Source organism: Podarcis erhardii, assembly GCF_964252035.2.
Source record: "Podarcis erhardii genome assembly, chromosome: 5".
Lineage (NCBI taxonomy): Eukaryota > Metazoa > Chordata > Lepidosauria > Squamata > Lacertidae > Podarcis > Podarcis erhardii.
The window spans coordinates 100,151,807-100,178,914 of record NC_138509.1 but is presented as its reverse complement, the minus strand read 5'-3'; the positions used below and the strand labels follow the sequence as shown (position 1 = coordinate 100,178,914).

General features: G+C 46.8%; 1 protein-coding gene across 6 annotated transcripts in view; it reads right to left on the bottom strand.

Moving 5' to 3' along the window:
* Positions 1 to 27,108, bottom strand: part of IL1RAP (interleukin 1 receptor accessory protein) — a 106,947-nt gene that overhangs the window by 33,117 nt on the left and 46,722 nt on the right. For all 6 annotated transcript variants that reach the window (XM_081862429.1, XM_081862430.1, XM_081862427.1 and 3 more), the window contains 7 exons: positions 25,838 to 26,123; positions 21,980 to 22,172; positions 17,377 to 17,542; positions 12,550 to 12,621; positions 9,365 to 9,494; positions 4,658 to 4,806; positions 1,210 to 1,359 (listed from right to left, as the gene is read on the bottom strand). In XM_081862429.1, coding sequence (XP_081718555.1) covers positions 1,210 to 1,359; positions 4,658 to 4,806; positions 9,365 to 9,494; positions 12,550 to 12,621; positions 17,377 to 17,542; positions 21,980 to 22,172; positions 25,838 to 26,123 — 1,146 coding nt within the window. The remainder of the gene's footprint in view (positions 1 to 1,209; positions 1,360 to 4,657; positions 4,807 to 9,364; positions 9,495 to 12,549; positions 12,622 to 17,376; positions 17,543 to 21,979; positions 22,173 to 25,837; positions 26,124 to 27,108) is intronic.

Here is a 27,108-nt window from a genome sequence, read left to right as displayed (position 1 = left end):
TCTCCGTTTGGAGAACTGTCCATTTATTCTTGCTCCTTCCAGCTGTACTTGCTTACTTACCATTATTATTATTATTATTATTATTATTATTATTATTATTATTATTCCTGATCTGCAAGAGGGACTGAGGCTTTCAGGCCGCCAAAGGCGGAAGGCTGACCAGGTCTATGTGGTTGCTAGATGCAACCCTGTGGCCTTTAATTCTAAAGTTCTAGCCCGGAGGAAAGCCCTTGGCTCTTGCAAGAGATGGGAGGGAATGCAGAGAGGCGGAAGGCGAAGGAGCAATTAGACTTTCTGCAGCTTCTGACATTATCATAATCTGCCACATTCAGCCGCGACTCTTAAGGCGAGCTTAAAATGTATTTATTTATTTAATCATACACGTATTTAATGTGCTTATTTGGCTCTATACAAACTGAAGGCTTTAATCTTGCAGTTGCCTTCTTGGATGCCACTGGGGGAAAATTACCGCGATTAATGAAATGCTTCACAAAGTACTCCAAGAGGCATGCAACAATGCTACAAAACAATGTAATGAAAATAACAATTTAATGTCCAATAAGCATTGCAAACTAATAATAATAACAATCAGCAGCAACGTTTAACCATTAAAAGACTTAGAAAATAAGACTCAGCAACTATGAAGCATTTCTGGAGTTCTGAGTTCAGAGTTGTCAGGGCTGGGTTTCCAACAGCGGCTAGGAGTCTACTAGCCCCAAATGGAAAGACGACAAGATACCAACGAAAGAAGAATGGCAGGTCAAATTCATGGAATACGCAGAAATGGCGAAACTCACCAGAAGACTCAGAGACATACGTAGACAATATTTATAAAAAGACTGGGAATCGTTTCTGCTGTATTTACAGAAATATTGTAAGGAAATGGACTCACTAGTAGGGTCTGAGTAAACACTTACAATGAAGAAAACGAAAGGTTAAGAAACAACAATATGGAAAATTTGGTATGAAAATGTTAAGAATATAAGAGCTTTCAGCTAAAAGATTGAAAATAAGACAAAATGAAGCAGAAGTAGCAAATAGTTAAAGAACCAGAAGGGGAAGTTGAGGGAAGTCATGGGCTGGGGGGAGTTTTGTTTTACTGTATTTTCTTACATATGATAAATGTGTTGAATCTTAAATTGTAAAACGTAAGAAGAATTTGTTTTTAAAAAAACAGAACAAACAAACACCTCCAGCAATGCCCCTTACCTAAGATGGTTTCGTCCGTCCCAAAATGAGCCCGGTAGAAGAGGACCATTTCCAGCCAGTAGAAGTGGTAGACGAGGGTCAGGAGAACCACCAGGAAGATGGTGGCCCCCAAGCCACAGACCAGCTCCACCGTGTACCTGGGCACAGGGACTGTGGGGGTCAGGGGAAGAGGAAGGGGGGCCCTCGCTGTGGATTATCATCATCATCATCATCATCATCATTAATTATCATTAGATTTATTTCTAACCCGCCCTTTCGCCAGACCACGTCTCAAGGAGGCTTATATAAAACAAAGGGACAAAATAAATACATGGGGGGGGGGGAGACCATTGTTAAAAGGTAGCCTAGACTCTAAGGCAGTACGACTCATGCAAGACGTTGGAGACTAATATACACAGAATATTTACCAAAATAATTATACATTCTTTATCAATCTTCTGAGAAAAATGCAAAACCTTGTGCAAAGCCACAGAGACGTACGAACTATCCAACCTAAGATGAACTTACAAGTGAAACTCGGAAAATTAGAATATCGTGGAAAAGTTCATTTATTTCAGTAATTCAACTTAAAAGGTGAAACTAATATATGAGATAGACTCATGACATGCAAAGCGAGAAATGTCAAGCCTTTATTTGTTATAATTGTGATGATCATGGCGTACAGCTGATGAAAGCCCGAAATTAACAATCTCAGAAAATTAGAATATTAAATGAAATCAGCAAAACAAGGATTGCAAATAGACCAATATTGGACCTCTGAGAAGTAGAAGCATGCATATGTTCTCAGTACTTGGTTTGGGCCCCGTTTTGCATCAATTACTGCCTCTATGCGGCGTGGCATGGATGCTATCAGCCTGTGGCACTGCTGAGGTGTTATGGAAGACCAGGATGCTTCAATAGCAGCCTTCAGCTCTTCTGCATTGCTCGGTCTCATGTCTCTCATCTTTCTCTTGGCAATGCCCCATAGATTCTCTATGGGTCAGGTGAGTTTGCTGGCCAATCAAGCACAGTAATCCCATGGGCATTGAACCAGGTTTTGGTACTTTTGGCAGTGTGGGCAGGTGCCAAAGTCCTGCTGGAAAATGAAGTCAGTCCCCATAAAGCTCATCTGTGGAAGGAAGCATGAAGTGCTCCAAAATCTCCTGGTAGACGGCTGCGTTGACCCTGGATTTAATGAAGCACAGTGGACCAACACTAGCTGATGACATGGCTCCCCAAATCTCTTTTCTGATGAGAGCAGCTTTTGCACCCTATTTGGAAACCAAGGACCCAGAGTCTGGAGGAAGAATGGGGAGGCACACAATGCCAGATGCTTGAAGTCCAGTGTGAAGTTTCCACAGTTTGTGTTGATTTGGGGAGCCATGTCATCAGCTGGTGTTGGTCTTGACATATCTCGCTTTGCATGTCATGAGTCTATCTCATATGTTGTTGTTGTTGTTTAGTCGTTTAGTCGTGTCTGACTCTTCGTGACCCCCTGGACCAGAGCACGCCAGGCCCTCCTGTCTTCCACTGCCTCCCGCAGTTTGGTCAGACTCATGCTGGTAGCTTCAAGAACACTGTCCCACCACCTCGTCCTCTGTCGTCCCCTTCTCCTTGTGCCCTCCATCTTTCCCAGCACCAGGGTATTTTCCAGGGAGACTTCTCTTCTCATGAGGTGGCCAAAGTATTGGAGCCTCAGCTTCAGGATCTGTCCTTCCAGCGAGCACTCAGGGCTGATTTCCTTCAGAATGGAGAGGTTTGATCTTCTTGCAGTCCATGGGACTCTCAAGAGTCTCCTCCAGCACCAGAATTCAAAAGCACCAATTCTTTGGCGATCAGCCTTCTTTGTGGTCCAGCTCTCACTTCCATACATCACTACTGGGAAAACCATAGGTTTAACTATATGGACCTTTGTTGGCAAGGTGATGTCTCTGCTTTTTAAGATGCTGTCTAGGTTTGTCATCACCTTTCTCCCAAGGAGCAGGCGTCTTTTAATTTCGTGACTGCTGTCACCATCTGCAGTGATCTTGGAGCCCAAGAAAGTAAAATCTCTCACTGCCTCCATTTCTTCCCCTTCTATTTGCCAGGAGGTGATCTCATATATTAGTTTAACTTTTTAAGCTGAATTACTGAAATAAATGAACTTTTCCACGATATTCTAATTTTCAGAGTTTCACCTGTATAATGTCTGGTTTCAATGGATTCTCTGTGGCTTTGCACAAGATCTTGTATTTTTCTCAGAAGATTGATAAAGAACATATAATTATTTTGGTAATTATTGTGTGTATATTAGTCGCCAACGTGTTGCATGAGTCGTATTAATTCTATCAGCTGCACAGGTTGCATTTTTCTAGACTCTAAGGCAGGAATGACCAAAGTCCGTTTCAGTGTTCTAATCCCTCCCGCAGGTCGGTTTAATCCAGCCCATGTGGCAGTTCATTTCCTGGGGTAAAATCCCCCCCCCCAAATCACAACAACTTCAATCCTAAAAAAAGGCAAACAACTTTGGTCAGCCCTCACGGCCTTTCACTTCGTCAAACCTGGCCCTCTTTGAAAAAAGTTTGGACACCACTGCTCTAAGGGAATTCTTTTTTGGCCAAGTAATTTTTATTGAATTTCAAGTTTTTTTAAAAAAAAAAACAAATGAACATCAAACTTAAGGCACAATAAAATAAAAAAAATCCTTCCAGTAGCACCTTAAAGACCAACTAAGTTAGTTCTAGGTATGAGCTTTCGTGTGCATGCACACTTCTTCAGATACACTGAAACAGAAGTCACCAGACCCTTCTATATAGTGAGAAGGTGGGGAGGGGTATTACTCAGAAGGGTGGTGGGATTGGGTGATTGGCAGATAGCTGTGATGAGCCTGTTGACGACTCTTAACGACTGCAATAGGTCTAACAGGAAAAAGCAAGGGGTGAGAAGGTGAAAAGATTGTGTGTTAGATTGTGTGTTAAGGCACAATCTAAAAGATGACTTCCCAACCTTCTTCTGTGGTGCTGTTACCCCCATTTTAGCCCCCCCCCATTCACTTGCTAGAAATAAGCAAACACCTTTTTTTCAGATTTCAGCGATGGGCCTTTTTAGTTTGCTAGCTACTGGTTTTTGTCGTGTTCTCTGCAAGACTGAGAATGTGGATGTTTCCACTGGTTTGTGTTAGGTTGTGTGTACTTACCCATCTATGCTGCTTTATACTTTTATCCCCTCCACAATCCTTTCACTCCTATTTTATTTTGTTTTCCATCCACTCCCCAAAATTTTATATATATATATTAAAAACCACACACACAAGCTATTAAAATGCAGGTCATAAAAACAGCGCGGTGCTGTTGAAAGCCAGTTCTGATGGGATAAGAGAATCTTTGCTGGAAGGAAGAGGAATCAAGGAGGGAAACACGGGAGGATCCTGTCTGGCTCCTCTAGGGAGGGAGCTCCCACATCTGGGAGCAGCCACTGAGAAGGCCCTTACCTTTCATCTTCACCATGGCCTCCTGGTGAACGGTCCCCTTCAGGTTGTGCGCCCAGCAGGTGTAGTTTCGCTTCAGGTCTCTCTCCGTGACCTTGGGCACGACCAGAGTCTTCACAATGGTCATCTCACCAAGGCTGGAGGGGATCTCCCTGGGGAAAGGGAAAAGAAGAAGAGAGGTCTGAGCTCAGAAGCTCTCTGAGATGCCAAGGGACTGTCAGTATGCCTTTGAGCCGATGCCAACGCCCGGGCTCAACAACTGGTTCTGTAGCCTTATTAGACTTTACCGACTTGTGGGGTCTGCGTTGCTCCCGGAAGGGAGAAAGGAAGTCAAATGACACCGAGGTTGATGCAGAGAAAGAGTTTATTCTGCTCTCTGGATAGCAGAAGGCACTTGCATGGTCAGTTCACAGCAAGTCCAAAGAAATGAGAAATTTCATGCAGTATATATATCCTCCAGGCACCCTCTCCCCCCTTCCCCAGGAATCCAACCACGTCAGCTTATACACGTAAGTTGACATCCATGACCATAAACAGATGTTCCTGTTCCGGTACTCTTGACCATAAAAGGATCTTCCTGTTCCTGTTCCTATACTCTTATCTTGGGGCAAGAAGGTCACCATCTCTAAGAGCACTCCTGGCGCCGTTCCCGGGTCTCTTGTCAGACGTGACAAGGTCTGTGCGTCAGTGTGGTCAGGATGTAAGATAAGACCTAGATGTGCCATCCCTGCTCCACTTGGAACTGACAAGGCCATCCGTCATTACCAGCCTTCATGGACTGATAAGGGAGAGGTCTTTGTTTATACAGCTGGGTTTGTGCTACACAGCTCAGGCTAATGGATTTTAGCTAATGGATTCTTTGAAGAAGGAAAAATGGGGATTTGGGGGGCCCGTTTCAGACTGACTGCACAGTCAGTTTTAGATTTGGGAAACCCATTCCTTCAGTTCTGCCCCGACTGGGCTAGGTGACTGGAGCACTTCCAGAGACCTTCCACTCCTGGAAAGCAGGTCTAAGTGCACTGGACCCACAACTGTCCCACAACCCACCAACCTCAGCAGAGTATGAACAACACGGAAGAAAACTGTGAAGCATAACTTCTTTTATTTCTAACAGCTACTGCAAACTAAACACTAAAGAGGTACTGGCTTGCATGAGGGTTATAACTCTCACTCTAATCACTACATAGCCCTCTAATCACTACATAGATAACACACAGACTCCACACAGAGTTAGGCAGGAGCAGAAGAAGCGAAGAGCAGTCTCTGCCCCCTCCTTTGTGAAAACATCAGGAGATTCTTGCAATGGGAAGGGGTGAAAATATCCACAGGAACCACCATCCCTAAGGGAATAACCCCAGAAGAGCTTGTTGGAGGAGGTCAAAGGGGTGTTAGCAATTTCACTCCTCCGACGCTGCATTTGCGATTGGTGCAAATCACATGCCTGTGTGAGAAACGGAAGACAGTCTTATCTCTTCCGCTGTATGTACTTTATACAGTGGTACCTCGGGTTACAGGCGCTTCAGGTTACAGACTCTGCTAACCCAGAAATAGTACCTCGGGTTAAGAACTTTGCTTCAGGATGAGAACAGAAATCGTGCAGCGGCAGCAGGAGGCCCCATTAGCTAAAGTGGTGCTTCAGGTTAAGAACAGTTTCAGGTTAAGAGCGGACCTCCAGAACGAATTAAGTTCTTAACCTGAGGTACCACTGTAATGTACTTTCACTCTTACTTGGGCCTGTTCTCTCAGAGCTGGAGAGAATGGAAACTAGAAGAAGAAGAAGAAGAAGAAGAAGAAGAGGAGGAGGAGGAGGAGGAGAGTTTGGATTTGATATCCCGTTTTATCACTACCCGAAGGAGTCTCAAAGCGGCTCACATTCTCCTTTCCCTTCTTCCCCCACAACAAACACTCTGTGAGGTGAGTGGGGCTGAGAGACTTCAGAGAAGTGGGACTGGCCCAAGGTCACCCAGCAGCTGCATGTGGAGGAGCGGAGACGCGAACCCGGTTCACCAGATTACGAGTCTATCGCTCTTAACCACTACACCACACTGGCTCTGTACTTTTGCTTTTGTCTGTACATAGTGAGTAAATAAATAGTAGATTAGCTCTGCAATGTCTCACGCTTCTTGCTGTGTTCTGCCAGAAGCTTAGTGTGCACATATCATTAGGATGTATGTCGCTAGAAGCGCACCGGAAGAGAAGGGAGATGCCTTCTCCAGAGCTGCGTGTACCAGAGAATGCTCAGAGTTCCAGCGGCTTGCAGGCACCCCTAGGGCATTTTCCAACAAGGGGGAACATCTGATCCAGCATCGTGTTCCCAGGGGGGCCAGGAAGATGTGCGCCAGTGGGAAGCTGCAAGCAGAAAACCCGGCACAAGAGCCCTTTCCAGAGAAACGACAGCCCTTCTCTGTGCAGTGCATGGTTAATCTGTGGAACTCCCTCCCACAGGAGAAAGCGGTAGCCGCCCATTTGGATGGCTTTGAAAGAAGATGAAAGAAATTCATGGAGGAGGAGGAGAGGGTTGTGGGTGGCGAGAAGGCAAGGCGGCTCTGCTCTGTCTTTACAGTCACAAGCAGCAACACTTCTGAATCCAAGTTTACGGAAACCTCAGGAGGGGAGAGGGCTCTGGGGCCTGAATCCTGTTTGGGGGGGGGGGTTCCCACTGGGGGTGTCTATTCAGACCGGGACTAGATGGGCCATGGGCCTGATCCAGAAGGACTCCTTATGTTCTCATGCTTTTGTTGCGTTCTTTGCATATGCCGTAATTGTGATTTTCTGAGAATTTCTCTCCGCCTTTTGAAACGAACAAGAACAGGAAAAGGCTCATGCTAAAATTAATCTGCAACTCCAGATGGGAATCACCAGATGTGACGATCACACATGTGGGTTTTTCACTGCACGTAGGGATGGACCGGAATCTATTTTCATTCCTCTTTTTCCAATCTTAGATTCCGTTCCTCACATCTTCACGTTGGCTTGCAATTCTTTTTTTTTAAAAGACCACACTAAAGTTCAACACATTTTAGTGGACATTGCTCCAAACATCACCATTATTAGCAGTATATTATTATTATTATTATTATTATTATTATTATTATTATTATTATCAGTATTATTGGCATGGTGCATTCGCTTACCTATACATTTTTATACAAACGCTTTCCCTCCTAACACACACATTTTTAGATTTATTTGTAGTCGGCGTACTGCATCACAAAATTCAGAGTAGTGTGAATTGCGGGGTGGGGGCTGAGAGGAGGGTGGGATATACCGTATTTTTTCACTCCATAAGACGCACTTCCCCCCTCCTAAAAAGTAAGGGGAAATGTGTGTGCGTCTTATGGAGCAAATGCAGGCGGGAGACTCTGCTCAGCGCTCCCTTTAAAGAGCCGTGTGGAGCGTGTGTGTGGCTCTTGGGGGCTTTTCCCCGAGGAGGGAGAAGGGCTGCCCTCCTCCCTCCTCGGGGAAAAGCCCCTAAGAGACGCACACCCACTCTGCTGAGGAGATTTCACCCCTCCCATATCCAAGAACCTGCTGATGTTCTCTGCTGATTCTCCAGAGAGGAGGGGGCGGTTTCTGCTCTCTACTTATTCCGCTCCAGCCTCACATCAAAGTGTCGGAGAGAGAGACTGAGTGTTAGAGAGAGATCGTGCGTATAGATAAGGTTGCTGCTAAGAACAGCTGCAGACACTCAGTGCAGCATTCATTTATGCTTAGACCTATTTAGCTCTGTATATAGTTTTGTATTATAGTTATAGAATAAAAGAAGATATTCTACAGAGCTGCTCTCCGAGTCGTTTATACACTGCCAGACTCTGCTATATTCTGCTGTGCGACGACTGTATTGTGGAAGTGAATCCGGTGCTCACAACTCTAAGCTGTGAGTCCGCAGCACTTTGACCTGTTCCTGTGCAGAAGGTGGTCTCTGGAAGTGCTACCCAGCTCGCCTAGCCCAGTCGGGGCTGAAGTGGATGAGTCCATTTGGTGACACTGGCTCAAGGGCGATGCTGACATCCACGTGCTCTTTAAAGGGAGCACGGCTGTCCATAAGCCAGGATAGCCAGCGAGATTGCTGCGCTGCAATCCTGCTGGCTGTCCTGGCTTCTGGGATTCAGTCCCCCCCCCCCTTGTTTTCTGCTTCCAAAAACTAGGGGCGTCTTATGGTCTGGAGTGTCTTATGGTCTGGTGCGCCTTATAGAGCGAAAAATACGGTAAATGAAACAAACAAACAGATGGACCTGGATCAGAATCCGTCTATGGGAACTTCATATTTATCCATGGAGGTTTTCACTCCGTCCTGCAATCAATTTCTTAGACTTTTCTCAAATGGGAACAAAAAGGGGTCACTGGGTTGCTGCTGCTTTTATTTTGATAATGGTTTTATATTCTGATTTTATCCTGTGAACTGCCCTGAAGCCTGCAGGTATAGGGCAGTATAGAAATAAAATTCATAGTAATAATAAATACAATTAAATAGCAACACACACACATAAGTACTGAAAGGAGTGAGGTGTTTAAGATGCAGCTAAGGGAAAGGGGGGGTCTTCCTATACAGCCCCTCTTTTATAGCAAGTCACTGATATTTGCCCAAGCCCCCCCCCTCCACCACCCTCTGTACAGACGTCTCCATTGCGGTTCCTCCAGCCCCTCCCCCTTCGCCCTGGACTAAACTGTCTCCCCGTTTCAGACAACGGGGAAATCCCTTGCGCTCACGTCAGTGTGATGTTGAACTTCAGGTCAGCGACGTCCTCTGGGCTCTTCCCGTCCACCATCCACCAGACCTCTTGCGGAGAGTCCTTCAGGAACGTGAACTGGACCTCGCAACGGATCTCGAGCGCTTCTCCTGGCATGCGCAAGGTTAAGAACAACAATGTTCAATGCAATAATAGGAAGAGCATTCAATAGCAGACATTAGGGCTGTGCGCGTCCTTTCTGGACAAACCCAAGGTCCCAAACTGGACTGGGCCAATGAACTGGGTGGATCTGGGCAGATTTGTCTGTCACAGGGTAGGGGCAGACCTGGGTTGCCCTAGATCAGGGCTCAGCAACCTTTTGCAACCATAGGCCGGTCCACTGTCCCTCAGACCTTGTGGGGGGCCGGACTATATTTTTTTTTGGGGGGGGGGGGGAATGAACCTATGCCCCACAAATAACCCAGAGATGCATTTTGTCACCTATGAATAAGACTGTTGTGTCTTCATTCTTTTAGGAGGGATCAAAGGGGTATTACCAGGGATAGTAGAACATATCCCAATCTGGGCAAGCCAGACTGAATTACTTATTATCTTAAGAGAGTCTAACGAGTCTGCAACCAGCTTCTGGCTGTATAATAGGGAGGTGCACTCTGCTATATGAAGACGCTTGCTAGTGCAAGTTAGGAAGGAATAGTAATCAATAGATCCTCTCCTGTTACCCAAAACATCCCCACTGTAGCCTTATTGGAGTTCACCGATTGGGTCTGCGTTGCTCCGGGACAGGAGGAAGGAAGTCAAAATGACACCGAGGTTGGTTCAAAGAAAGAGTTTATTCTGCTCTCCGGATAGCAGAAGGCACCTGCGTGGTGAGTCCACAGCAAGTACAAAGAAATGACGGGTTTCATGCAGTTTATATATCCTCCAGGCACCCTCTCACTCCTCCTCTAGGAGCCCAACCACATCGGCGTATGTACACAGGTTGACATCACATATTTTCCTGCTCTGGTACTCTCAACCATAAAAGAGATTTCCTTCCTGCACTCCTGACCATAAAAGGATATTCCTGTTCCTACTCCTATCTTGGAGCAAGAGGTCACTACTTCCGAGAACATGCTCTGACCTTAGTCCCAGACTTGGGTCTCTGCGTCATTTGTGGTCAGGACATAAGATATGTCTGTGTCTGTTCTACTGGTAAAGTCAAGGCCAGTCTTGCCGTCAAAGTGATAAGGGAGAGAGCTGTGTTCTTGTTTTGCATTTGCTCAACGGCTAAAGTTTATGCATTTTAGCTAAGGAGAAATGGGGATTTTGGTGCAGTTTAAAAACTGCCTGCACAGTCCGAGGTTTGGGAAACCCATTCCTTCACCACACTTTTAGGGAGCAGAAACGAGCCCACCATATAAAGGTAACATTTAGATTTGTTGCTCCATCCTCCATTGCACCTGAGGTTCCAACATTGCAAGGGGGCTGGACTTCAGGACCCTCAGGGGTCCGGTCTGGACTAAGGATTCTGAGCTCCTGTGCTCTGATTCGATATATGATGTCCAGTCACAGAACATTTCTGGATTTGGGCCTCTTCCATTGGCCCCATTGAACTCGAGTCCTGATTCGCAGCTTGGAAGTTTAGACAGCCAATCACGTTGGGAGTGGGAGTGGTCCAGGCTTTCAGGAGTGTATATAAGCTAGTGATGGCCAAACTTGGTCCTCCAGCTGTTTTGGGACTACATTTCCCATCATCCCTGACCAATGCTTCTGTTAGCTAGGAATGATGGGAGTTGTAGTCCCAAAACAGCTGGAGGGCCAAGTTTGGCCATCATTGATATAAGCAGTTGCTTTGCCCTGTTTCCCAGTTATGCAGTTCAATGAAGGTTCTTGCTGTTATCGCTGTGTCTTGCCTCGTGGGAACCCACCTACACCTCACTGGCGATGAAGGTGGGGTGCTAGCCTAGGTTATCTCCCACTTGGACTACTGCAATGTGCTCTACGTGGGGTTACCTTTGAAGGTGACTTGGAAACTGCAATTACAGTGGTACCTCGGGTTACATTCGCTTCAGGTTACATACGCTTCAGGTTACAGACTCCGCTAACCCAGAAATAGTACCTCGGGTTAAGAACTTTGCTTCAGGATGAGAACAGAAATTGTGCTCTGGCGGCACGGCAGCAGCAGGAGGCCCCATTAGCTAAAGTGGTGCTTCAGGTTAAGAACAGTTTCAGGTTAAGAACAGACCTCCGGAACGAAAATAGTACTTAACCCGAGGTACCACTGTAATCCAGAATGTGACAGCTAGACTGCTGACGAGGAGTGGCGGCCGAGACCATATAACACCGGTCCTGAAAGATCTTCATTGGCTCCCAGTACATTTCTGAGCACAATTTGAAGTGTTGGTGCTGACCTTTAAAGCCCTAAATGGCCTCGGTCCAGTATACCTGAAGGAGCGTCTCCACCCCCATCGTTCTGCCCGGACACTGAGGTCCAGTGCCTAGGGCCTTCTGGTGAGAAGTGAGGTTACAGGGAACCAGGCAGAGGGCCTTCTCAGTAGCAGCACCTGCCCTGTGAAACACCCTCCCAGCAGATGTCAAGGCAATAAACAACTATGTTACTTTTAAAAGACAACTGAAGGTGGCCCTGTTTAGGGAAGTTTTTAATGTCTGATGCTGTATTGTTTTTAATATTCAGTTGGAAGCCGCCCAGAGTGGCTGGGGAAACCCAGCCAGATGGGTGGGGTATAAATAAATTAAAATAATAAAAATTATTATTATTATTATTATTATTATTATTATTATTATTATTATGCAGCACCAGCTAGCTTTCATGAGCTGAAATCACAGCTGGGGAACCGTCGCCTCAGCTGAGATGAAATCACTGACTGCAGCCACGAGGCAGATCACACAGAGTGAATGTCACCCAGGGCCACATTGAGGAGTTTGACACCATGGGACCACACCACCCAGCTGGACTTCTTCCCTCAATAAGCTGACTCCACCTTCACTTCACCTTCCACTCTGCAGAGTGGAATCAACTGTAGAATCATTTTGCGATTCTAATGCCTGACTCAGTCCAAGGCAGCTTCCTGAGCAGCGCAGTCAAGCCGGAAGGGATTTGAAAGCTTCTCCACAGTCAACGCCTTGTTTGAAGCATGCAGAAGACACACATTTCAACTGGCAGATTTCGACCTGAGAGGACGGGCAGCTGCTGGCAGACCTTACCTGGTGTGAGTTCATAACCGACTTGCTTATTTGGAGAGATGATCGTCGGAACCGTTGCCTTGTCTGGAGGCCCTGCCAACAGAATAGGATCATGATAGCCATGTTCAAATATATAAAAGGATGTCACATAGAGGAGGGAGAAAGGTTGTTTTCTGCTGCTCCAGAGAAGCGGACACAGAGCAATGGATCCAAACTACAAGAAAGAAGATTCCACCTATACATTAGGAAGAACTTCCTGACAGTAAGAGCTGTTTGACAGTGGAATTTGCTGCCAAGGAGTGTGGTGGAGTCTCCTTCTCTGGAGGTCTTTAAGCAGAGGCTTGACAACCATATGTCAGGAGTGCTCTGATGGTGTTTCCTGCTTGGCAGGGGGTTGGACTCGATGGCCCTTGTGGTCTCTTCCAACTCTATGATTCTATGATTCTATGATTATTTACTTGTCCTAGGGAAGGTTACGGCATCAAAACACAATATTAAAAATAAAGCAAGCAAATGGTGGGTCCTGAAAACATGCAGCTCCCGTGTCAGAAGCATAGCTGTCAACTTACAGATTTGAAAATAAGGGATCAGCAGCCAAAATACGGGATTTACATGCTCAGGTATGTTCAGCTTCTGAGCCCCTCCAAGCCAAAGGCAGAAAGCCCAGCCAGCAGCCCAACGAAGCCTCAAGTGGTGGTTCCCACAGCGCAGCAATCCCGGCAAAGGGGGTGCAGCAAGGAAAACCACCGTCACCTCTCCGCTGGGAAGCGCTGAGCAAAGGCGAGTCCCCAGGCAACGCGGCCGATTTGATCGGCACAAGGCATGCAAGCTCCACCCCCCAGTCATTCTTAGACTCCTTATTGGGTGAGCAACGCAGCCAAGCAACACAGTTGGAGCCTCCCTCCTCCCTGGCCGGCAGAGAGGGAGGGAGGGAGGGAGAGGAGCTGCTTCCTTTGAAACCCGGGAAATTTAAGGGACATCATCAGTAAGGGACAGCAGAGGGACACAGCACTGGGATAAGGGACTTTCCCACCAAATAAGGGACGGTTGACAGCTATGGTCAGAAGTCAGGTCTTCAGCATCTTCTGGAAGCCGTGCAATGAAGGCGACTGTGGAGAAGAAGTCCCACAGCTTTGGGGCTGCCACAGAGAAAGCCCTCTCCCCTGGGTCATCTTCACCCCAAACCTCTGAGGGCTACCAAGAGGGCCCCTTCCATCAATCTCAGCATCCAAGAGGGTCCGTAGGGAAAAAGGCAGCCTCTCCAGTGTTTGGGGCCTGATTCGTAGAATGGGATGGAACACAGGGGAAAGTTTGTTTGGCATGGGTTTCTTCGTGGGAAAATTAAAATGTGCATCTTGAGTTCCTGCAGACCTTGAAGAAGCCACTTGGAGCAAAGGCTGGATTCTGTGCCCCAAGGGAACAACCGCTAGGCCCTCCAGCCTCGAGCCTCAGGGCAGTCTCTGAGATACACTCAGGCATCAGCCCAACATGAATGGCTCTGGCAGGCAGAAACTCAGAAAACACGTGTGCCTTTAAGAACTGCCTGAGGCAGGCTCACATCTCTCAGGATCCTGCAACATCTGAATGAACATTCTGAGGGCAAAAACTGCTCCACAGTGGAATGGATTCCCTTGGAAGGAGGTCTACTCTCCTTCCGTGGAGGCTGTTGAGCAGAGGTTGGATTCTTCAGCTGAGATTCCTGAACTTCAGGGGGTTCAACTAGCGTATTTTTTGCTCCGTAAGATGCACCTGACCATAAGACGCACCTAGTTTTTAGAGGACGAAAGCAAGAGAAAAGCTCCCTGTCCCAATTTGACAGAGCGCGCGAGGGAGAAAGATCCCCCTCCACGCTGGCTCCCGGCTGCTCTCATGCAAGTCACAGAGCCCCTCGGACGCAGGGAACTCTGAAGAGTGTTCTAAAGCCCTCTTCCCCCGTCTCTCCTCTCCTCACCCCCTCGCACAGGCAGGGGATGCTTGCACGAGTGACGTGCCACGCCACGCTGCTCCAGGAACCAAAGTCCCCAGCTCCGCCACTGCCAGGGACCCCACATTCGTTTCATAAGATGCACAGACATTTCCCCTTACTTTTTAGGATGAAAAACGTGCGTCTTATGGAGCGAAAAATACAATAGGGGGGTGGGGTGTCCCGGGTGGCATCCATGGGGAGGGTGACAAAATCCCTTTTGGGCGCTGATCACCGTGCCGATTGCCCCCCTGGACGCCGATCGTCACCCCAATCACCCCAATGGGCGCCAATTGCCATACCAATCACCCCAATGGGCACCAATCACGCCCCCAGGTGCCCCGCATGCGCGCTGCTCCAAGGGCCCGAGCGGCTAGCTCCGCCGCTGTCCCTCGGGTTCCTTCCAACTCTACAATTCTATGAAATATCCAGCTATCTCGTCAGCGCAAGGATTTGCAGTTGCACATGGGAACCTCCCCTCCTCTCCCCACCATGCACCCCCTCCCAAATCTCTTCTGGGGGTTCCCTGAACCCTCCAGAACAGATCTGGTAAGCAGGAGGAAAGTGCTTAAATTCCTGCAGCGGTGGAAGAAGTTAGTGCCGCACCAGATATAGCCCATAATGCTTTTCCTCGGTTATCATTGAAGTTTTTGAACCTGGCCCAGCTCACTCTCCAAAAATTGCAACCTCTGCAAAGCGCAGGTGCTTTTAAGCATCATGTCATGCTTCAGGGCTTGGATGAAGCAGATATTTGTAATGACACGGTTTTGACAAGCCTGCTCTCCTTGTGACAGGCAGCTGCACAGAGCAAAGCACTCTTGAGCTCAGGGGGCAGCGGAGGAGGGAGAAGGTGCTTCCAAGAGGACACCAGGACACAAATCCCACCCCAGCAGCTCAAAATGTGTGTTATTTTCTTAGGAAACCTTTTTTTTTTAAAGCAATGCTTTCTGCTTTTGTCTTGTTTTTCCAAAAGCCATTTTCAAGGTGCCCTGAAAGAACCTCTTACAAGAAATCTCAGGGCAACCACAACACCTCTTATTTGTTCTTGCCAGTGACAGTATTTATTCAGATAGTGGTATCACTGGGTCTGTTGCTTTAGAATCACAGAATTATGGAGCTGAAAGGGACCCTCTAAATCAACCCCCTGCAATGCAGCGATCACAACGAAAGAGTCCCTGACATATGGCCATCCCACCTCTGCTTAAAAACCTCCAGTGAATGAGAGTCCACAACTTCCTGAGGGAGTTTGTTCCATTGTCAACCAGCTCTTACCACCAGAAAGTTCTTCCCGATGTTCAGCTGGACTCTCCTTTCTAAGAGAGTTTGTGTACTGGTCCAGTAAACGCTTCCGCTGCGCAACCAGCAACAGTTCTCTTTGCAGAGCATTAATTAAGTCCAGTGCAGAGATTCTTGTTGCAGTACAAGCTTCAGAGTCTCAGCAGCAAAGAAATAACGACACAGGGAAGCCTGTCTTTCCAAAGACAGGTTTATTGCAGAAAGATAACAGAAACACCTCCGGAGCTTTCAGACATTTTTGCTTCACGCCCCACAGGCAGAGAAAACAAACACTCTTTATATACTGAGCAACTTAACAACTTAACGAGCTTGACTACTTAAAGTCACATGACATTGCTAACTTGCCAGCGTCTTAGGTTTCACACCCTAACACTTTCTTGTAACCTGAAGTCATGGGTTCGAGGCCTCCTCTCCAGAGCAGGAGAAAACAAGCTTGCTCCATCTTCCATGGGAGAGTCCTTTAGCTACATCTCCTGTGTATCTCCTCTTCTCCAGGTGAAACATACCCAGCTCCTTCAACCATTCCTCACCAGGCTTGGGTTCCAGACCATTAATCATCTCGGTTGCCCTCCTTTGCACGCATTCCAGCTTGTCAACATCTTTCTTACATTGTGGCACCCAGAACTGGACACTGGACTCCAGGTGTGGTCTGACCAAGGCAGAATAGAGCGGGACTAGGACTTCCCTTGATCTGGGGGGGGGGGTCCGTATCCTGAGGAATTTACAATCTAGGTTTAGCTATGGGATGGGTAGGTGCAAAACAAGTCAGTTCCCAAAGGCCTGTCAGAAGGGAGGACGGCAAGGAGGGAACCAGCCTAACTGAGATCCAGTGCCAGGGCCTTCTCGGTGGTGGCACCCACCTTGTGGAACACCCTCTCATCAGATGTCAAAGAGAAAAACAACTACCAGATTTTTAGAAGACATCTGAAGGCAGCCCTGTTTAGGGAAGCTTTTAATATTTAATAGGTTATTGTATTTTAATATTCCATTGGAAGCCGCCCAGAGTGGCTGGAGAAACCCAGCCAGATGGGTGGGGTATAAATAAATTATATTATTATTATTATTATTATTATTATTATTATTATTATTATTATTATTATTACTACTACTACTACTACTAATACTACTACTAAGAAGCCCTGTATTGACATGTATTTTAAAATGAAAGGCATAAGACTAGAATATGGTGACACCAGACTTCTTCTTCTTCTTCTTCTTCTTCTTATTAACTTCCCTATTATTATTATTATTTACTATTACTATTTACTATTTACTATTACTATTACTTACCTATTAATATTATTATTATTATTATTATTAACTTCCCTAGTCAGGGAGTTCCACAGTTGCCTGGGAGCAGCCACCACCAAGAAGGCGCTCTCATCATGTTCTCACCAAGCATCCCTGTAAGGATGGCCGGGCTGAGAGAAGGGGCTTCCCCTGAAGATCTCAGAGCCCAGGCAGGTTCATATGGGGAAATGTGACAGCTTGGGCCTGAGTTGCCAGGGCTTTATGAGCTACACACCAGATGAACATCAATAATAGCTCAGTTGATGTTGTGGCTCCCCTTGTCCCTTGATCCTCCTTACCTACCACCTTGACCCTCAAAGTCCGTGTGAGGTTGAAATCCCGGCCGTTCTCCTTGTAGCTCACGACACAGGTGTAGTCGGCCTGGTACGCTTCGCGGACAAAGCCAAAGGTCAGGTTGACGCCGCTGGGGTATCGCTCGTTGAAATTATCCATGAGTTTGCAGTTCTGCAGGAAAGGGGGATAACGCACATTCACTCACATCCTCTGCATGCAGAAAAGGCACATCTGCTAAGCACACAAGGTGGACATCCTCCGAGAAGAGGAAGGTTGGAACCCAGGACCCGGAAGCAGCATCTCGCTCAACACCGGGCAGCCCCTAGCCGGAAACTCACAATTTCAGAAGCTGTCATCTCCATTTGTAACATTTTGCCACCCAAACTACAAAAACTAAGAATATAAGAAGAGTGTGACGGATCAGGCCAATGGTCCATCTAGTTCAGCATCCTTTCCTGATGTTACCCAACCAGATGTTTGACCAAAGTGCAGGAGGCAGTGGAAGACAGGAGTGCCTGGCGTGCTCTGGTCCAGGGGGTCAGGAAGAGGCGGACACCACTAAATGACTAAACAACAACCAACAATTCAGACACAGCAAGATTGGGACTAGATGGGCCATGGGCCTGATCCAGCAGGACTCTTCTTACGTTCTCATGCTTGTTATGTTCTTTGCATACTCTGTAATTGTGATTTCCTGAGAATTTCTCTCCGCCTTTTGAAAAGAGCAAGAACAGGAAAAGGGACATGCTAAAATTAATCTGCAACTCCAGATGGGAATCACCAGATGTGACGATCACACATGTGGGTTTTTCACTGCACGTAGGGATGGACCGGAATCTATTTTCATCCCTCTTCTTCCAGTCTTAGATTCCGTTCTTCACATCTTCACGTTGCAATTTTTTTTGCAATTAGAAAAAAATAAAAGACCTCACTAAAGTTTTAGTGGACATTGCTCTAAACATGTGGGGGTTTTTTGGGCAAGCAGTATAATGCATTTTGGCATACATGCACTTCCATATAATTTTGCATACACCCCCCCCCCAACAAAAGCCTTTAAAAATATATTTCTGGTTGGAGCACTGCATTGCAAAATTCAGAGAACTGTGAAGACCTGTGGAGGCAGAACAAATCCATCAGGGCCAGTAGGCTTCAATAACATTAGACTCATCCACAAATTTGTCAAATCCTCTTTCAAAGACATTTTTGTTGGTTGTCAACACTGCGTTCCTGCAGGATGGAGTTCCACAGTTTAACTGCACACTCTGTGAAGGATTTTCTTTCATCTTCTCTGAGTCTTCTGAGGCTCATTGCATGTCCAGGAGTTCTAGTGTTAAGGGACTAGAGAAGAGAAAGCATCACTTGTCAAGGTGCCCAACATATTCTCAAATGGCACGATGGCAGGGAGGCAGAAACAGAGTTGCTGTGTGGTAAAAATCCGAGGCTTCTGAGTTTGGCAACTGAGCTAAGCCACTTCCTTCATGTGCCATACCTCTTTTTATGGTTCCTTTGAAGGGAGTCATGAAGGGAGGAAGGGAATAGCTCAGGTGAACCATCTTCCCGATCACAGAAGGTTGGCAATCCACAATTTTGCAGCAATTATTCCTCTGTGGCCCCTTTCCAGATCACGTCCACCTCCACATGGCAAGGGGAGACAGTGGCAATATACCATTTCTGACAAAGTCTTATTAGCGGGGACGAGCAATCTACCATCTGCAAAAAAATTATTTCCAGAGAGGGTTCGGTTTCATTTTGCTAATTGACGGTCGGGATCTGAATTTTAATGGACCAGCTCCTGAAGCCAAATAAAGGCGATTGCTCTTAGCCCAGAAGAAAAGGGGTATTGATCAAAGGGACAGGAGTCTTCCAGCTCCGCTGCTGGAGCCATGAATTGCATTTCCACAGAGAGGGCATCTGAGTGTGAAGAGTATTTGGTCTCAGGGAGGTGGCGGGGGTGGGGAGAATGCCCTCCCCTTAGAAGCTGACCCACAGAGCGAAGGATGAGCAAAGCTCTCAGTTCAAAACTGCATCTAACAAATTCAAAACTGCATCTAACAAAATTCCACCTGCAGAATTCTGAAACATAAGTAGCGTCTGCACCTGATTTTCATTTAAGAATATTTTTTCTCCTCTTTTTTTCCATGCTTTAATCCACTTCTGCTACTCAATGAGCTACAGACAAGGGCCGTTTTGGAATAGATAATGGATAATGGAACTGCAGTTTTGAACCCCTCCCAAACTCCAGAGTGGATTGCAAAACCTGGAATGTATTTCGTGATCCACAGAGGTCATTAGAGAGCCCCTAAAATAGGATACAGGGACGCGGGTGGCACTGTGGGTTAAACCACAGAGCCTAGGACTTGCTGATCAGAAGGTCGGCAGTTCGAATCCCTGCGACGGGGTGAGCTCCCGTTGCTCAGTCCCTGCTCCTGCCAACCTAGCAGTTCAAAAGCACATCAAAGTGCAAGTAGATAAATAGGTACCGCTCCGGCAGGAAGGTAAATGGCGTTTCCGTGCGCTGCTCTGGTTTGCCAGAAGCGGCTTAGTCATGCTGGCCACATGACCCGGAAGCTGTACGCCGGCTCCCTTGGCCAATAAAGCGAGATGAGCACAGCAATCCCAGAGTCGGTCACGACTGGACCTAATGGTCAGAGGTCCTTTTATCTTAAAACAGGATACAAAGTGGGGGGGGGGTCTCTGGAAATAGCAGGAAGAGAAAAGCTCATCACCTGCTTCTTGCCTCGCAGAACTGCTGAGGGACAAAGGGGTTGTGGCCCCTTCCAAGTGCATGAATGGCTTACTTGCAACTGACCAGGCGAGAGCCTGGAGCGAAACACATTCCTCGCTTTGCATTTGAAGTTTTACTGCTCTTATCACTTTCAAAGCAATTTCATTGGGTCACACACGTTTGTATGTAGGATTCTGAGTTGTCACAAGATATCCAATTATTAGTAAACGTCTGGGATCACAGGATCAAGTCCCTCAATTTTGGTCACTCAATTAGAGGAAATAGTTTTAATTGGATTTTGAACCAATGTGCAATTAATTATTACTGCTTTGAGTTTTGTTGGGTTACTATCTTCCTTAGTGGGTTGTGAAAACCACTATTCTGAAAAATGCTCAATCCATAGAGCATGAGACTCAATTTCAGGCTTGTGGATTCGAGTCTCACATTGGGCTAAAGGATTCCTGTCTTGCAGGGAGTTGAACTAGATGACTCTTGTGGTCCCTGCCAACAATATAAGAATTTTATGATTCTTACAGGGTCAGGGGCTCTGGGAATGAGTTTATGTAACCAAGGGGGCAGTGGCCAAAAACGGTTTGGGAACCACTGACGAAGAGCAAAACTGAAACATGGCTTTTAGCAGGACTGTGAACAGCCCAGCAACATCACAAGTAACTTGAGCATGGCTTCAATTGCCTGTGATTGTGAGTTGGCGTCTGTCTGTCCCGAGAGGCAATGAAGGAGTGAAGTCAAACCGCTGGCAAACTGCAGCGTCTGCTGTGGCTGTAGAGACCGATATAGGAGAGACATGTTTTGTTGCAGCTGGGGCAGAAGACATGCAGTTATGCTGATGCAGAGGATGTTTCTTCTCTCTGTGCTCCTCCCAATAGACATTCCTCCTCTGGTCACTGCTGCAGAGGAACAACCTGACTGTCTCAATACACTGTGATTGTCTGCAAGAGAATTCCCACCTGGCAGGTTGATGCTTCCAACCTTCAGGTCATGTTTGTGGGCATGTTTCGTCTGCCAATGGGTCTGGTGCCGGGAGCCAGCTCCCCATAGAGGATGTCCTTGAGGATCTTGCCAACTTCCATTCTGTGGACGTGACCAAGTCAGCGAGACGTCGCTGTGTAGGGACACAGGTGGTGCTGTGGTCTAAACCACTGAGCCTTTTGGGCTTGCCGATTGGGAGGTCGGTGGTTCAAATCCCCGCAAAGAGGTGAGCTCCTGCTGCTCTGTCCCAGCTCCTGCCAACCTAGCAGTTCAAAAGCACACCAGTGCAAGTAGATAAATAGGTACCGCTATGGCGGGAAGGTAGACGGCGTTTCTGTGCACTCTGGTTTCCATCACGGTGTCCTGTTGTGCCAGAAGCGGTTTAGTCCTGCTGGCCACATAACCAGGAAAGCTGTCTGTGGACAAACGCTGGCTCCCTCGGCCTGAAAGCGAGATGAGCGCCGCAACCCCATAGACACCTTTGACTGGACTTAACCATCCAGGGGTCCTTTACCTTTACCTTTATCTTACCTAGACGTCACTGAGACAGAAGTGCAAGCAGCTGGGAATGTTTGTTTGGAATTCTGCCCTGCCATCGGATTCCCAAAATCCTTGTGACATAGTCCATGTGGAAGGCATTGCGGCGTCACTCCTGGAAGCTGTGAGTGGCCCATGACTCACTTCCATAAATCAGTGTGCACAACATGCAGGCCTGATACCTTCATCATGGTATTGGATGTTAGCATCACATTTTCCCAGACCCTTTTGCAGAAGCGAGCCATCGCTGCAGCTGCATTGCCAACACGCTCGTCCAGAGCTTCATAAACTTGCAAATGCATACAATCAAAACCCTCTGCAAAATGAAGCCTCCAGCCCCGGGCTCCAGAGCTTACCATATACCACCAGACCTTGGGCTTGGTCCCGGCTGGATAAAACCCTTCCACATCTGGGCAGGTGAGGTTCTTGTTCGTGTAGTCCAGGTACATGAGGACTTCTTCCGGCCTGTTGGCCTGGCTGACGCAGGAACCGGGGTCTTTGTCAACGACTTCCAGCGGGAAAGCGACTTTGCTGCAGTAGGTGGTGTTTCTGCATGGAAAGGGGGAAAAAGAGATTTCAAGGTTTCGACCACAAGGTAGAGAGGGAAGGATCACACTCAAAAAACAAAAGCACTCACCGGTCACCCGAATATCTTTCTTGCATGTGACTGTTGGCTGTTGAACAATTTAGTGTTTTATTGAAGTGAGAACTGAGAGGATGCAGGGAAGAGACAGAATTTTCAAAAATTGTAGCATTGGAAGGGACCCAAAGGGTCATTTGGTCCAACCCATGGGGTGTGGTGGGTGCAAAGAGAGAAGGTGGTTGAAAGAATACAGTGGTACAGTGGTGCCCCGCAAGACGAACGCCTCGCAAGACGGAAAACCCGCTAGACGAAAGGGTTTTCTGTTTTGGAGGTGCTTCGCAAGACGAATTTCCCTATGGGCTTGCTTCGCAAGACGACAGCCCATAGGGAAATCTCCGGGACAGTGGGGAAGCGCAGCTCGTCTTCCCCGCTGTCCTCGGACCTCCTCCAAAGCCTGGCGGCGGGGCGGGGACACCTCCTCCCGCCGCCGGGCTTCGGAAGGATGCCCCGATGCCGGGCGGCGAGGCGGGAACGCCTCCCCCCGCCGCCCGGCATCGGAACGATGTCCCGAAGCCGAGCGGCGGGGCGGGAAAGTCTCCCCCCGCCGCCCGGCATCGGAACGATGTCCCGAAGCCGAGCGGCGGGGCGGGAACGCCTCCCCCCGCCGCCCGGCTTCGGGGCGGGAAAGCCTCCCCCCGCCGCCCGGCTTCGGGGCGGGAAAGCCTCCCCCCGCCGCCCGGCTTCGGGGCATCGTCCCGATGCCGGGCGGCGGGGCAGGAACGCCTCCCCCCGCCGCCCGGCTTCGGGGCATCGTCCCGATGCTGGGCGGCGGGGCGAGAAAGCCTCCCCCCGCCGCCTGGCATCGGAACGATGTCCCGAAGTCGGGCGGCGGGGCCGCGAAGCCTGGGCGCGCTGGCAACTCTCCGCAAGGAGCGCTCCCGCTGCTTGCGGAGAGGTCCGCGAAGCCTGTCCTGGACCTCTTCTGAAGGCAGGCGGGGGGCAAAAGTCTTTGTCCCTCCTGCTTGCCTTCCCAGGGGCTTTTAAATCGCCCGGACAGCGGAGAAGTCCTCCGCTGTCCCGGGCGATTTTAAAATGCCGCCCGCCAGAAGAGGTCGGGGGAAGGCGGTTTCCATAGGAACGCATTAATTGATTTTCAATGCATTCCTATGGAAAACCGTGCATCGCAAGACGAAAAACTCGCAAGACGAAGAGACTTGCGGAACGAATTAATTTCGTCTTGCGAGGCACCACTGTACCTCGGGTTACATACACTTCAGGTTACAGACACTTCAGGTTACAGACTCTGCTAACGCTGAAATAGTTCTTCAGGTTAAGAACTTTGCTTCAGGTTGAGAACAGAAATCGTGCTCCATCAGTGCGGCAGCAGCAGGAGGCCCCATTAGCTAAAGTGGTGCTTCAGGTTAAGAACAGTTTCAGGTTAAGTACGGACCTCCAGAACGAATTAAGTACTTAACCCGAGGTACCACTGTAATTCCTGAATTCCCAATTTGACTCATGAGAGCTTTCTTTCTGTTGGTAATTTTCTTTTTAGACCTATATTATAATTATATTTTATCCTGGCATTCTACCTTGACGTTCTTTTCTGCTGAATGCAATTTGCTTTCACTTATTTTATGTGCAATGCTTTCAGAGATTTATCACAGCAATTAAGTTGCTAAAAATGTATAGTTATGATTATTTGCAGCAGTAGCTGTACTGAATGTGGAATTTGTACTTTTATCACGTACAGTATATATATATATATATATATATATATATATATATATATATATATATAGATATATATATATGCACACACACACACATATATATACATATATATATACATATGTATATATACTCTCTCTCTCTGTGTGTGTGTGTGTGTGTGTGTGTTACATACTGAGATATGTATTTTTATTTTTATTTTATAATAATTTTTATTGGGTTTTCACATTTTTTAAAGACAAAGACAAGTTACAAAACACAAACACACAAATTACAACAAAAACAAAACAGATATCATCACAACACCTTGTTTTCTTAACCTTATTCCCCGGACTCCCCCCCACCCCCTCTTCATACATCCCTATTCCCATGATTCGTTCAGCAAATTTTAGTTTCTTCTTCTTAACCTACTGAGATATGTAAACAGCGTAGAGATTCCTTGAAATACAAAGTAATCTGCAAGCTAAACAAACCAATAAATATTTGTTTGCTTCGTCATATTTATATCTGCCACTATTCCTCCCATCTGCTCCCATCACCTTCTGGAAAATAGAAGGGAAAGAAATGGAGACAGTGAGAGATTTTACTTTCTTGGGCTCCATGATTACTGCAGATGGTGACAGCAGCCACGAAATTAAAAGACGCCTGCTTCTTGGGAGAAAAGCAATGACAAACCTAGACAGCATCTTACAAAGTAGAGATATCACCTTGCCAACAAAGGTCCGTATAGCTAAAGCTCTGGTTTTCCCAGTAGTGATGTATGGAAGTGAGAGCTGGACCATCAAGAAGGCTGATCGCCGAAGAATGGATGCTTTTGAATTCTGGTGCTGGAGGAGACTCTTGAGAGTCCCATGGACTGCAAGAAGATCAAACCTATCCATTCTGAAGGAAATCAGCCCTGAGTGCTCACTGGAAGGACAGATCCTGAAGCTGAGGCTCCAAGACTTTGGCCCCCTCATGAGAAGGCTCCCTGGAAAAGACTCTGATGTTGGGAAAGATGGAGGGCCCAAGGAGAAGGGGATGACAGAGGACGAGATTTTGGGACAGTGTTCCCGAAGCTACCAGCATGAGTTTGACCCAACTGCGGGAGGCAGTAGAAGACAGGAAGGCCTGGCATGCTCTGGTCCAGGGGGTCACGAAGAGGCGGACACGACTAAACAACAACAACAAATTCCTCTCAAGCAGAACACAAAGCAGCTGTAACCATTTTCTAAACAATCACGGAAAAAGCAAGAAAGATGATCAGATGACCCAAACACCTTCAATCTTCCAACCTTAAAACCCCGCCCTACAAGCATGGCCCCCTCTCCATCGGCTTCCATATATATATATATATATATATATATATATATATATATATATAATATTTATTCAAATTTTAAAGGTTACAAAAAGAGACAAAAAAGAAAACAAAGCAATACATCCAAGAAAAAGTAAAAAAGCAAAAACAGAGAAAAAAAGAGGAAAAAAAATAAAAATACATACAATAAAAAAAGAGAGAGAGAAACAAGTCAAACCTTTACATATTTTTCTTCAACTTATTTCCTTGACCTCCTCACACTTCCCCTCTTTGTATTCTAGTTCAGATAGGTCTTTCAGCAAATACTTCATCTTTGTTTTTATCCTAATAATCCATCTTAGTATACTATAATTTTTCATTCTCTCTTTCACCAATTATCCATCCATTTTTACTTTATTTAATCTTATTTCTCATTAAAACTAATATATTTGAACTTATTCTCTTAAAACGTTTCCCCTAGGGTCATGAAAATTTCGTTCCACGAATTTTCCATCTCTCATTAATTTTTTTTTTTTTAAATCTCAATATATATACACTTTAAATTCCCAATTTTCTTCCACCATCTCCCCTCCCCGGTCTCGACCCCTCCATCAGCCTCCTTACCTGAGCATGCAGGTGTAGTTCCCGGTGTTGTTGAGCAGAGCGGGGCGGAACCAAAGGGTGTCCTTCTCCTTGCTGATGTGGTTGTCGGGGAGGCGGAAATTGATGGGCTCCTCGATGTCCTGGCCTCGCCCAATCCAGTACCAGATCAGGGTGAGGCCCGCGGAGTGGGCGGTGCTGTAGTTGTACTTCAGGAAGGCTTCAAAGAGAGGACACTTGATTTTGGCTGGCTCCCCGTTGTAGACCGGCTTGTGCTTCATGGTGTCCACGCCCCAGTCGTCACAGCGCTCTAGGGGGGCAGGGAGACAAATTTGCAGTCACCGGCACTCGGCTTAACCTGCCTCACAGGGTTGTTATGAAGGTAAACGGAGAAAGAATGCTGCTTGCCAAATTGCTGGGATAAAATATAAATTTTATTTAAAGGATACTTGCAAAACCATATCGAAAAATCAGAACTCCTGTTAGAATAAACAAGTTCCGTTTTAAATACTGGAATACTAAATAAGATGGATAACAATGTGTAATAGAAAAAGAAGCATGAAATTAGGTTAAAGGTGTGTGAAAGAAAGTAATAGAAGTGGAAAGAAACTGCAATTGAGTAGACTGGAAGTCTGACACAAAGGTGGGGTGAGGGGCGGTGGATGGTGAAGGGAAAAGGAATTATCTGTGGGATTGAGTGTAAGTATGTTTGAACATGTTTAAGGATTGTATGAAATGTATGTTTGTATGCTTGTATATCTGCAATATGTGTGTATTAATGCTGAATTATTTTAACAATAAAAACTATATATATATATATATATATGCTTTCGTAGATTTTCACGGGTACAGGAATGCAGGTTTTGGTGTCCTCGGGTGTCTTCCCGTGTAAAAGTTGGGGTGTCTAGGCGACGTTTCGACGAGGTCTCACTCGTCATCTTCAGGCTGGTGCTTTCGGCTTCTTGTTACTGGAACAGAGCAGGATCTCAGGGTTTGAGTTCCTATAAATACTGTAGAGGGGGTGTGGTGTATTTAACAACTAATCCACACCTAATGACCCACCTAAGTGGTACTCAGGATATCACTCAAGAAATCACTCAAGATATCTCTCAAGTAATTAAGGAACAAAAGAAGAAAAGGCACACTAGCCTGGGAACTTCCTCTCTGCCCAGAACATTGGAGGCTATACACCACACCCCCTCTACAGTATTTATAGGAACTCAAACACTGAGATCCTGCTCTGTTCCAGTAACAAGAAGCCGAAAGCACCAGCCTGAAGATGACGAGTGAGACCT